The sequence below is a fragment of the Drosophila melanogaster genome, chromosome X (assembly GCF_000001215.4).
Source record: "Drosophila melanogaster chromosome X".
Taxonomy (NCBI): domain Eukaryota; kingdom Metazoa; phylum Arthropoda; class Insecta; order Diptera; family Drosophilidae; genus Drosophila; species Drosophila melanogaster.
In genome coordinates, this window is record NC_004354.4 from 16,714,447 (window position 1) to 16,727,236 (window position 12,790).

General features: G+C 40.0%; 2 protein-coding genes across 4 annotated transcripts, besides 1 other annotated feature; one reads left to right on the forward strand and one right to left on the reverse strand.

Moving 5' to 3' along the window:
* Positions 1-2: 2 nt before the first annotated feature.
* CG34325 (uncharacterized protein) lies at positions 3-6,965 on the reverse strand. 3 transcript variants are annotated; one of them, NM_001103533.2, is made up of 5 exons: positions 6,761-6,965; positions 6,266-6,328; positions 1,992-2,216; positions 610-843; positions 3-520 (listed from the first exon to the last, which is right to left on the reverse strand). In NM_001103533.2, exons 2-5 carry the CDS (start codon positions 6,266-6,268, stop codon positions 443-445), a joined length of 540 nt encoding a protein of 179 aa, NP_001097003.1. In that variant the 5' UTR covers positions 6,269-6,328; positions 6,761-6,965; the 3' UTR covers positions 3-442. The 3 variants fall into 3 exon arrangements, with proteins under 3 accessions (NP_001097003.1, NP_001285347.1, NP_001285348.1); NM_001298418.1 differs by having other exon boundaries at positions 6,754-6,965; NM_001298419.1 differs by lacking the exon at positions 1,992-2,216.
* Positions 6,737-12,502, forward strand: CG32572 (uncharacterized protein). Its single transcript, NM_167538.2, has 4 exons — positions 6,737-7,378; positions 7,671-8,482; positions 11,635-12,120; positions 12,179-12,502. The coding sequence occupies exons 1-4, from the start codon at positions 7,055-7,057 to the stop codon at positions 12,282-12,284; spliced, it is 1,728 nt and encodes a 575-aa protein (NP_728015.1). The 5' UTR covers positions 6,737-7,054; the 3' UTR covers positions 12,285-12,502.
* A 100-nt stretch (positions 12,503-12,602) lies between these two features.
* Positions 12,603-12,666: a mobile genetic element.
* The last annotated feature ends 124 nt before the right edge of the window (positions 12,667-12,790 follow it).

The window sequence follows — 12,790 nt, forward strand, 5'->3', positions numbered from 1 at the left end:
TTGTTTGTATTTTGTTTATTTGTAAGAGATATCAACAATGATTCAAAGATTATTTTTTTATATACCATTTATCAGATATTTTTGTGCAAGTGGAGAATCGTAGTGGGTGGCGTGGTTGTGGGCGTGGCTCTGGGCGTGGGCGTGGTCGTGTGAGTGAGTGAGATAGCAAAAGAGAAATGTAATTAATTTAAGCATTAACAATCCATCTACGCCCACCAACAGCTCCACACCATTTGAATGCACTTCTCGTGTTCCTGTAAAATTTAAAAACGGAATTTTCCAAATTTTCCAAATTTCCCAAATTTTCCATTTTCACATCCACGACCTTGCTGCTGTTGCTGCGTTCCCCGGCGATTGGATCAACAAATTGGATTACTACAAATACCATAAGAATAGATAATATACATGGATAGCGATGTGAAATGGTTGCGTTCCGGATTCTTTAATCGGAGCAGGCCTTGCACAACGGTTGGTTATCCTCCACGACAAAGGAACTGGCCGTGATGGGTGTTTTGCATTTCTGAAATCATAGATATTAACGTAACCAATTATACACTCCTCGTTCGATTAGCAGTATTAGTAGTAAAAGGAGGTTATATATGTACATACCTTGCACTTGAAGCACTCCCGATGCCACTTGGCGTCGAGGGCCACGATCGCGTTCTCCGTAATGGGAGCTTTGCAATTGCCGCAGCGGGCGGCGAACATATGCTCGAAGTCTGTCCGGCAGTAGGGAAGCCCATCGTGCTCGTAGAAGGAGGAGCCCGCCAATTGCTGCATGCAGGGTCCGCGGCACAAGAAACATTCCTCATGCCACGTCTCACCCATGGCCTTGATGGTGCGCTAAGAATATAAAAAAAATATATATGTAATATATAATATAATATATATATATATATATAAATATATGTATAAGCATGGGAAAGTACTATTCAATACAAAACGTGTGTACGATTCAGCTTACAATCCATACAGAACTCAAATAAGTTGCAACAAGTAGTGATTATAAGCATACTTTCATGCTGCGCGGAAATCAAAAAAAAAATTGGTAAGGCTACGTTCAATAACTAATAGCTAATAACCAATAGTGCACACAATGTGCATATTTACAAATATTTATAATCATAATCAAAGCCAATCAATCGCGCACACACCCACGATGATTTCAGCCCGACCTTGCGCAAAATTTAACAGCAAACGGGGAATAACAAATGCTCTCCAAATAAATTGAGAAAACAAAGTACAGCGGGAAAAATATTTAGCGAATTAAGAGAGAACAAAAATATTAAATTCTAAGAAAGAAAGTTGCCCGATTATTCATTATATGTATATTCATAATATGCTGTCTCTATTCATTGGTTTACAAAATGCCAAAATGCAGTTTCGAATTTCAGCCCAAGAGGTGAAAACTTAAAATGCTTTTCGAAACGTTTGCTGCTGAAATTCACGGATACTTTCTTGCCTTATTATTCAATGTGAAAGATGTCTAAAAATACAATCGCAATCACTTCCTTAATTAAATCGTCACTAAGCATATACGAGCAGATATCTAAGTGGTTTTATGGCGCAGCGAATCTAAGTAAATGTTGACAGTATTCATTACAACGATGCTCGTAAAGCTGCGGATTTTATGGCAAACAGACGTTGCGAACTATGGATAGGAAAAAAAAAAGATACGGATACGTATCACTTGTATGTGGAAGCACTGATAAATATTTGCACCTTCGGTTCCCAATCAGCATGGTTGCGAATTTCCGGTGCGAAACAAATTTGGCTTGGGCAAAAATGCAAATAATATTGGTTAGACAAATAAGTTTCAGGCAATTTCCAAAAAAAAACTTATAGAAAAACAATTTAGAATGTATATAAAATTAATAAAATATTCTTGGTTAAAGCTGTACGCATTCGTTGAAAAATACATGTATATAAAAAACCCCATTAATTAACATTTTAATTTCTCCATCTCCATCTTAATCATACTGATTACTCACCTCCAGAATGGGACGTTTGCAGCCGTGACAGATGCCCGAGTAGTTCGACACGAAGCAGGCGGAGCAGACGGGCTGACCATCATTGATGTTGAAGGAGGCCTCGGTGATGGGACATTGGCAGTCCTTGCAGACGAAGTGCTCCGGATGCCAGGTCTTGCCCAGAGCGGTAATGATGCGCAGTTGGATGACCTCATTGCACTTGTGACAGATGGACGGTTGCTCCGACTGGAGGGGGGTGGAATTGGGAGAGAGCAACCGAATGAATGAACAGCGGATAGAAGTCATTAATTTCGCGCATTTCAAATGAAAATCACGTACTTCAAATATTTCATAATACACCATAATTGTGGGCGAATTTTTCTGGGAGCGGGCTAATGGGATTCATCGGAGATTCAGCTCATCAGCGGGTTCAAAAACCGCAGAGACAGCTGCTGGCGCGAATTTACGTAATCCAATACCAAATGCCAAAGGCTTCGACACACAGAACCCCCGGCACAAATATCAAAATAAATATATATACAAATATATATATATATATATATATACTACAATAAACGATGAGCATCAGCGTAAAATTATTTACAAAGCAGCGGCAATAATAACAATAACATACATTATACATTATTGAGTTGTCAGATGGGTTGCCACCAAAGTTGTGAAAGATCCAAGTTTTCGGTAAGTAAATATCAACGGGAAGAGATTGCAAAATATAAATAAATATGATTTATATATATAATATTATTTATATTTATTTTAACGCATTAACTCATTGAAAATGTTGAAAAGCCACTTGTGTTTGCCTCAAAAGGGAAGCTGTCCCCAAAAGTATGCAGTTTTCTTATAAATACTTTGGTAGCAAACACCTGCTGAAGTAAGGCAACCCTCTTCCCCCTTTTGGCCATGTTTAGCTATTAGCTCTTCGTATGGCCAGCGATAGCCATTAAATGAACTAGCCCAGCACGTTTGGGCCATTATCACCTGGCTGTAACACCTTCGAATAAATAAGGCTGAACCGCCCAAGAAGTCGGGCCAGAAATGGACTGGTATTGGCCAAGTTAGGCGATTTCAAACGGATGCCAGAAGAGAGAATGCAACGATTGCTCATAAGAATGCAAAAGCAAGAGGCGGCCATAAATAATGCAAATAAAGTGAAATATCCGCGAAACGCAATCCTTCGATGTTTTCATTGCGATTTTATTTACATTTCAGTGTGCGGTAATTTTGAGAAATTTAATTTGCCCAAATTAAACGCACATTTCTTTCGATTTTTTTTTCTTTTTTTTTTCTTTCCTTGGCTTGTTTCAAGTTGTTCGCCAGATGTGGCAAGAACAAGCATTTCTTTCTGCATTAGACGACGTCTCACTTAGATCATCGCCAGAGTTAGAATTCGAATTAAACAAACACGCATGGTAAAGAGAGGGGGGCGGGGGAGGGGGCTATGCCGGAAGAATGAGAGGGGGCACTTTTTAGGGGGCCAAGGGCAGCGGTTCTCGCACACTTCAAATAAGTTTGCTTGGATAAAGAAAACAATAACAAAAGGCCACACAATCCGAATACAAAAAAAAAAAAAAAAATAAAGTAGCAAAAAGCCAGGCTACGAAAATTAAGCAAAATGTTTAGCGCTTAATGGGCAGCAAACAAACAAACAAAAATATATGTATGTGAGTATACAAAATTTAGCACTGAATAAATGTGAAATCCGTTTCCTAAATACACACACATTACAATTTAGTAAAAAGTGATTCGAAAATAAGTTCAATGACTTTTACTGCCAGCTCAAACTATAAATTGAACTAATCAAAAATCAAAGTTGCCTCTTAACCCATATAATTGCGAATTCCAAGCGCATTTAGCCCGCCGTTTAACCCACTGTCACCCCATCTTTTGCTTACTCAGTTTAGCTCGAATTGCAATTTTCACGTTTATTACGTTTACGTTTTTGTTGACGATTTGCATTTCTTATCAGTTAATTGCCGCAATATTGCATGCGATTCCAATATTTTTCCCTTGAAAGCACCAAAAGCAACAAGAAAAAAAGGCCCAGCCGATGCAGCAGAACGAAAATAATAAACGTAACAATTACAAACAAAAAAAAATATATATATATAAATAAAAATAAAAAAACAATACATCAGAGGCCACCGCAACAAGTCGAAAACAATATTACAGTTCTCTGCTATTTTTTTTTTTTTTTTGTATTGTGTGTATTGTTTATTCATAGGCAATAATTAAAATATTGAATGCATGATTCATGGCAGGCAGTGAAAATTTTTACAGGGGCTTGGGTGGGTGGCATTTCGAGGAGGTGGCGTCAAGTGCTCTCGATTGTTGTTATTGTTTGCTCGGCGTCCATCAATCAGAGTTGTCAATCATCGAGGAGCGGGGCAATGCAATGTGTATACAAGGCCTGCTGCCTTGGATCAGATAATTGCTAGCAGACGCCTCCAATGAGCGAAAGATCCCCCAAAAGAGGTGGCCCCACACACTCGAAATATCGTGCGGCACACAGTGCGTATACGTGATGGCCATTATCCCATTTAAACTGTGAGTGAAATGCCGAAATAATGGCTTTGTAATATACGGCAAATTGTATATACATACGATTATCTGCCGGGAAACTTTTGCGGAAGATCGATGGAGCGGATTATTCAAAGACTTATGCATGGCGAAAAACATTGGAAATTTTACTATTCGGAAGGCTGCAAATTTATGACAACATCTTTTAAATAAGTTAAGATAAAAAGGAAGCTAGGCATAAATTTAGACAATTGCTAGAAAGTTTAATTTATTTCAAGATGAACAAAAAAAGCAACTAATCGCAACATAAAGAGACACTAAAATATGTTATAAATTACATAGAGGAAATTGCAAATCAAAGGCATTTAAATAACATAAACAAATAGAAACGATAATGGAAAGTTTTTGTATAAAACATATCTCAAATGAAAACAATATGCATATTTATAATAACAAGTGAGTTGTTGAAAATCTATAAAAGAAGACCCAGTTTCTATAGAAACCTCAAGTAGGCCAATCGAGTTGTTAAGAAATATAAAAGCAAATCGTTTTCATTCATCATTTGCAGCAACTATTAGAAGATCACAAAACCAAAGTCAAATGACTGGTGTGCTTAGAAAAGTGACAAGCCCAAAAAGTAACATTAATTTCCTTGTGTTTTCAGTGGTGGTTAGTCGGGTGAATAAACCAATTTCATATATCAGTCGTCGAGACACTGACCAGACTCCATCACTCCCTCCCCGATTCCCAATCCCAATCCCAATCTCCAGCCCTGTCTCTGTCCCTCTCCAGATCACGATCGTTATGGTGATGGTGATGGTGGAACATAACGATGATCGCGGTGATGACTCTTCAAAACCTTTTGGTTAAGCAGGCTTCGCCAAAGTGGCTGATTTATATGGCTCATTTTATTAAGCGGACAACGAATAAATCGCTTTGTAAATTGATGATATTTTGTGTGTAAAAAGCAGGGGGATGATATCATCCGAGGCGAGATGTTCTGGGCTTAGCTTAACCTTAGGACGCTAACTATATATTATAATGTATATGGCAAGCGGGGCCCTTAATCCGCACTTTTGCTATCGCCCACTGATAAAAAACACTATTCGAAACTCAAATATTTTCCAAAACACGACTTGGAACGCCCACTTGGCAGACTTGGTAACTCTTGAAAATCACTACTATTTCATTATTGTTTTTTTTCTTTTTTTTTCATTTTTCAGTTTTAGTATGGTAATTAACATAAAGTCTAATAAGGCAAGGCAAACCATATTCGAGTGTGCGTGAATTTTTATTTTTGTTTGTTTTTTTTTTCTCGCTGATTTTTGTTTTTTCTTTTTCTTTGGTAGCCAAAAGCCAGATGGATGACAATTTCAGTTGGGTTTAGTTGATTTCGCTGGCAGTTGACACTCTCAAAATTCCGCTCACACATTTGTGCCATGTACATGGAAAGCTGACAACTGAAAACTAAAAACTTTCGGGCCGAAAATCGAAAGCGGAAAACTTAGCACACACACACAACACACAGCACACACCGAATGGGTGGCCAACGCGGCGTATGAGCAATCTGCAACCTGTTTGAAAAACGCCCACGCCGGAGATTGGGGATTCGGATTTGAATTGGCTTTGGGTTTTGGGTATTGGGCCCAGCCAGCTGGGCGACCAGTTAGTTGGAAAGTGATTTGAATTTGGAGCACCCAGCCTCCCACTCTGCCCACTCTTTTCGTTGCCCGATATGGTTATATTATTTCACTTACCATTTTGTGTGCTGTTTTTTGTTGTTTCTGCTGGCTTGTGCGCTTCTCTGTGTTATTTACACACTACAAAAAATTTGAAAAAAAAAAATTCAGTTGACATTAGTGTTGAGCGAACTGATATGCACGGGGAATGGGAAGCACTGAGTGAATGGGAAAATATGAACAAAAAAAGACACAGGATTATCACAGCCTACTAAAAAGGAGTTTTGCTACTTCAAAAAAAAAACCTTTATTTTATTTAATTTTATAATTTATTTTATTTTATTTATTTATTTTTTTTTATTGTGAAAACCTATCTTTCTGAAATTGCTCGATCGCACCTCGTTCAATCAAAACAAAGTAACCCTCATGGCAAAAGCTGTCAATAAAAGTCTAGTTTGAAATACAGAAAGCAGACGGCATCGAACAATTTAAGTAATTGTAGAAAATATTAATAAGTTTTCCCCTCAATTTTTGCGAACATATTTTTTGTTTATTTCTTAGTATACCGTATACCGTGCAAATTTCAGTTGAAAACCGGGATAGAAAGGGCAGTGTCGGCAACAAAAACACGCGAAACGTTTGCAGAGCGCGAAATAAAAAAAATCGAAAAACACTGCGATTCGTATTTGGTGGGTTATATAGTGTGGTTATATATATATATCGAAGTGGATCGGATCGAAGCGAACCGAACCGGCGAACGTCGGCCAAGAAACTGAAACTGAAACCGAACCGCCGAACCGTCGGCGTGCGTGGCAGCGCAGCGGCAGCGGAGCGACTGAGGAGCGGCAGAGGAGGAGCTGCGACGGCATGGAATTGGATATGGATATGACGGGGCCGGAGCAGCTGCTGCCGTCACTGCCGGCGTCCTCGACGCGTCAGTTGGTGCGCAGGCGCACTGGTCACGCAGCGGAGAGTTCGAGGGTCCAGCGGTGCAGGACCACCATTACCGCCCACGCACACGCACCCGCCACCCAATCCGCATCTACCGGCAAGCGGAGCCGGCTCCCGGCCTCCAGTTCCGGAAACATAGCCGTGGTGCGACCAGGTAGCAATGACAACCGAGTGCGGCAGGATCGAAAGAATCCACGGGAGTCATCCGTAAGACCAACGCGGCAAGTTCTCTCCGCCAGGGTATGTATCCTAATATTCTAATCATTATTCATGATATCAACTATACATGCACATACATAATCCTAAGATTAAAGTCGGCTAACGTGTATATATATATTATAGTATTTATATGGTCATATCTGATAAATAGATAAAGGCAGTTAAATAAGTAAAATAGATCTCTGTTTCTATAATAATGATTAGTTAGCATTGTAAATTAACATTTGAGTGAACTTTCAAGATACATATACATTATATATTTATCTACATATATAATATTATTTAGCTAATTTAAATATTTCCCTAATGTCAGGTTCTTGCTCACTCCAATCCTTATACGGTTAAGCAGCCGCCCAAGGAGCGGCGTTCTGGGACCCAGCGAACGCGTAACCAGCAGCACCCCACTCTGGCCACCTCCCGATCGGGATTCGGTGGCCACTGCACTGGTCCTCCAGCGCCGGCCACTCTGCGTAGAGCTGCTCCACTGCCGCCTGCCAGCCAGATGCGTCCATGTCTGCGCTCGGTCCGCGCCAAGGTCGACTCGCACCTGTGTCCCCATCTTTCCAATCGCCAACGTCCGACCCCCAAGAACCCTGAACATGCCCAGCCGAGCTCCCAACGATCTTGCCAGTCCACGAAGGGCAAATCCTTGGCGGCGGCGCACCAGCAGTTGGAGCTGATGCTTTCGAAGATCGAGCGTGTCACCGATTATCAGCCGCCGCCGACGCCTGCAGCGCAATTCAAGCGAAGGGGCAGTGGCGTCAAGGTCGCCAAGGGAGTGAGCCGCCAGATGGCGCACCCACCTCCAGTGCCAGCTGGAACGCCAATGCTCAGCGCCCGTAGAAACAAGAACATCGCCATGAGAACAGATGGCGGAGGCGGTGCTGAATTGGAGGAGGATCGCAATGGGGATGGAGAAGGCGATGGGTTTGGGCATGGAGAAGGGGATCACATTGACACTGCCATACCACTTGTCCAGAATCCGCAGTGTCTGCCGCCAGCAAAGCGGGATGCACTAATGCAGCTCCTGCAGCGGACCGAGCAGCACGACAAGGGCATCGTGGATATGGTGGCCACCACCGGAGACTCCAACCGGGACGCCATGCTCATGCTGCTCCAGATGATGTGAGTATACACATTTGAGTCTTAAAAACCCTTTATTACCGGAAACTTTTAGTAACTATTCTACATAGAGTATATTAAAAATGGTAGAGAAGTTTTAGAATTTACCCTTTTCAGTTACGGTTGTAAAATTGATTCGGTTATTTCGGTTGAAACGGTATAATGGCTACGGTTTCGCTTGGCTACCCAGGTGGCAGCAATATTTGAAAATAATAATCAAATAATGTTCCTCCAGATGCTGTAGGTGCCCCAAACAGCTGAGGTACTGAGTATAGCATCTAGAAATATTTAAAAACTTTGTAGCTGTCGCAAATACGCCACAATTTTGATATGTAAAGTATGATAAGCTTAACATTACAATTTCTTTATAAATTAACATAGTCTTATTTTAGAAGCGAAACATTTTATGGTATAGCAGAATTCTTCAAATACTAATGTTTCCTTAAAGATTTTTGTTGCAACAAATTTAATTTTTTTAATAATGTGCAATCATCCTTAGTGGTGCTATTTGACTTACCTTTATTGTTGACGAGGTGGCGACGTTTGGGGCGCTGCGACTGCGCCGCGGCAGAGGCAATGGCAGCGCCAGAATGATGTCATCGCCGGTCGTCAGCTGAGAGAGAGTGTGGGGGAGAGTGCGAAAGAGATGGGAGGGAGGGGGAGTTTGTGGGGAATGGCGAGAGTGGGAGAGTGGGAGTCAGCTGGCAATGCTCCTCCGCTGACGCCATCTGCTCTGTCGGCGCCGCTGCTGATGCTCTGCCCGCGTGGAGTTACTCATAAACACACACACACTAATGCACCTTAGCCGGCGTCTAAATCAACAAAACCAACAACAACAGCTAAAGAAGAACTAAAACAGGAGCAATAAGAACAACAACAACAACAAGGGCCACCAGGTTGTTTTGGTATTTGTTTTGATTTCCTTTGTTGTTGTAGTTCAAGACCTCTCTCTTTCTCACTCTCTTTTCTTTTGACCCTTTTTTGTGGGTTTAAACTTACTCGACAGTCCCAGTACCCTGTATTTAATTTAAAAGTTGAAAAAGGTATTCAAATCAATCAAACTATGATATTTTAAACGCAATTCGAATTTAATTTAGCTTAACGTGTCTATTTATATAAAAGTTTAATGACTTAAAAACTTTTATGGACAATTTGTTGATTCTAATTTGATTATTTTCGCGTATTTTTTATTATTCACTTATCAATTTTATTGCACTCCAAACAGTGCCATAAAGTAAAAATTGGCAACGGCATAATAAGCAATAATATATCGTGAAATAATTCAAAAGAATTAATGACAAAGCCTTCCAACTGTAAAGATGTTATGGCTGGGCAATCAAAGCAATAAAGCATTAATGCTCAATTATCAATCAAGAATGTCTTTATATATGTACCTTACTTGTGTGCCAATTTTTTTTAGAAAATAATTACAATACGTTTGAAAAAAATAATTTCTAGTAAACTCTGCTAATTGTTTTCATGAGTATTAAGAGTACATATGTATACATACATATGTATGGTATACATCTTTAAGGCGCACTTTTAATGTGAAATTTAACTCGTTTTATCTGCCAGAGAGTCTTAATCATAGATATCTAACTGTTTAGATAGTCAAAGTCGGTGACTAATGGCAAGTTCAGGTTCAGGGTCGCTCGTCTCCCGCTGATTTTTCGGATTATTGGCTACTGGCTTTATATGGTTCTGGTTTTTGGGTCATTACTGGCTCCGCTAATGTCTCATGTTGTGTCTCGCGCTTTCGTTACTTTTTTATTGTCTTCGGTGTGCAAATTTAGCAGCTTTTTATTGTTGTATTTTTTGCAGGTTGCTCTTTTGCTGATATGAAGAACGAACGTAATCAAATACTACGATCGCCGGTCGCTAATCGACAACTGTTTGCAGTTGGAATTTGCGTTATATGGGCGTATATGTACATTTATGCATATATATACATATATACTTTACTGTACTATATTTACCTAACAAAAATTTGGCAATCTTGCGATTTCGGTTATATATGGGTATACTGTACCTATATTTACCTATCGGCAATCATCCGTATAAATGGTGATAGGTTCTTTACCAACCGAAAACCTTTTAACCTTTCGATAAGGCCTATTCTGTATATCTAAAACCCCCTTTTCGTAGTTCTCATGACTTTATTTCGTCATTTTCTCCACTCTGGACTTTTGTTTTTTGCTGCTGGCTGATGATGCGCTTTATTTGTTTGATCAATAAATTTGGCTTTGCCATTTAGCGAACGCTTAGCCCCATCTCTTTCTGCCGGAGGGTTGCCTCATCGGGCGGTGTTTATTAATTAATTCTTCAACGGTTTTTGGCTTCTCCATTTCCAAGTTTGATTGTGTCATATTATTTACGTGCGCTATCACTGCGATTGAAATGGGTGGGGGTTAACAAAAAAAAGCGGGGGGTGGTGCAAGGATGGATTGTTGTGGTGCCACAACCCTAACCCCAATGACCCAGGCTATGAATAAAGGCACAACTGGATGAATGAGTGAATGAATCGCGTAATTATACTCTTCAAAACTAAAGAGTTGCAACGACTATCGCACGCATTTCGACGAACAGTGCATAAATATTTAGTTATTGTTTCAAATTTTAAGTTTAAAATCTTGTAGTCTCTATTGATACTTAATTTATATACTTAAATAATAATGTACCAGAAGACTACATTTAAGCCAAATTTTCAATTATAAAATAGAAGGAGTTATAATTTCTTTACAAATTATTAATCAAAATAGGGTATTTAAAAATGCGTTCTAAAAGCATTGTAAGTTTCCTATTTTTGGCATTGGCCTTGAGAGCTCTGCCTTCGAAAAAGGAATTGGAGTGGGTGGCTGGGCGTTTTCGGGGCTTGGGACATTGTGTGCAGTTCCCCGCGGGCTAAGAAAATTTGCGTGACGGCAGCCCATATGAAAGCCAATGCCAACAGCTCCCCGGACACCTCTTTCCCGGAGAAAACGTCAAAAAGCTGATGCAATAACTCAACTTTATCTATAGAGAGAACATTCATGAATACGGGAGTTACATATATTAGAGACATCAGCGATGTCTGTCAAAGCAATAACAAGAGATACTCTCTTATTGTAACTTTAAATCATAATTGCTATTAGATCTAATTAGCTTGATTCTTGTAGGCCCCTAAGCCTGAGTGATTCCCCGTATAAGAAGAAGATTCTGGACGGACATCGCCACCTAAAGGAGCGCCAGAAGCAGCAACAGAAATTACGACCCGGCGGCAATGAGGGTTTCAAGGAGGTGAAGGACCTGCATGGTCCCGATGGCCAGGAACGTTACCATAATGTAAGGAATGCACTAGAGCATCGAAGCGATTCGCATCCGCTGACCGAACGTCAGGAGCAGGCAATGCTGGAGCGGGCGCAGCTGGAGCGGGACAAGCAGCTGGTGATCAACTGCCGCGAGAAGCGTCGTCTGAAGGAGCAGATAGGAGAGCAGCCGCCACCGCAGGATAGCAACCACACCAAGAATCCAACTACTCCCCCCAGATCCACTGATCCCTGGAAGCAGGTCCTCCAAGATCGCGACCGCTTTCGGGCCAACTGCAATCGCAGCTGTTTCTACAACAATTCGCAGAGCTCAGCGCTCTGGAAAATATATGCCAAGTAAGATATATAAGCTTATAAAATATATACTATTTTATAATACCTAAATCGTCCACAGAGTGGCTAGCAAGTTGAGCTCGCAGCTAATCGAAAGCGTGGATGTCGAATTCCATCGCAGTGTAATAAATTATATCAACGACATTGTAGGCCACAAAGTGAACTAATTATTGCAACATCCTGCGATTCTTATCTCTACTGCCAATCTTTTTATCAGATTTTACAAAACTGAATGTAGAGCTTTGTACTACTTCTTTTATGGGATCTCAAATAGTAACATTATATCGCCACAAGGTGACAAATTATGAGTGTAGTAAAATTAACACAATTTTCAAATTGCAAGAACCAAAAATCATATAAATAAAAAATTATAGTGTGTACAGATGACGAGAGTATATATTTTAATATTTAATTAAAGTGAACCCTGAAAGTAGGCAATGATTTGTAGCACATTCTTAAGATTCTTCAAAAGATAAGACGTTTTTCTGATTAGATTAAGTTGTCCAAGAAGGATAATAGTACGCTAGTCAATTAAATAAAATAATTTCGATAATACAAAAAAGTTTTTCTCTTGATATGCCACATTTTTTCTTTTAAAGTTAATTTGTTAATTTCTTTTTCAATCTATATATGCAGCAGTTCTACAAATACTAATTTAAAGAAAAAAAACTTC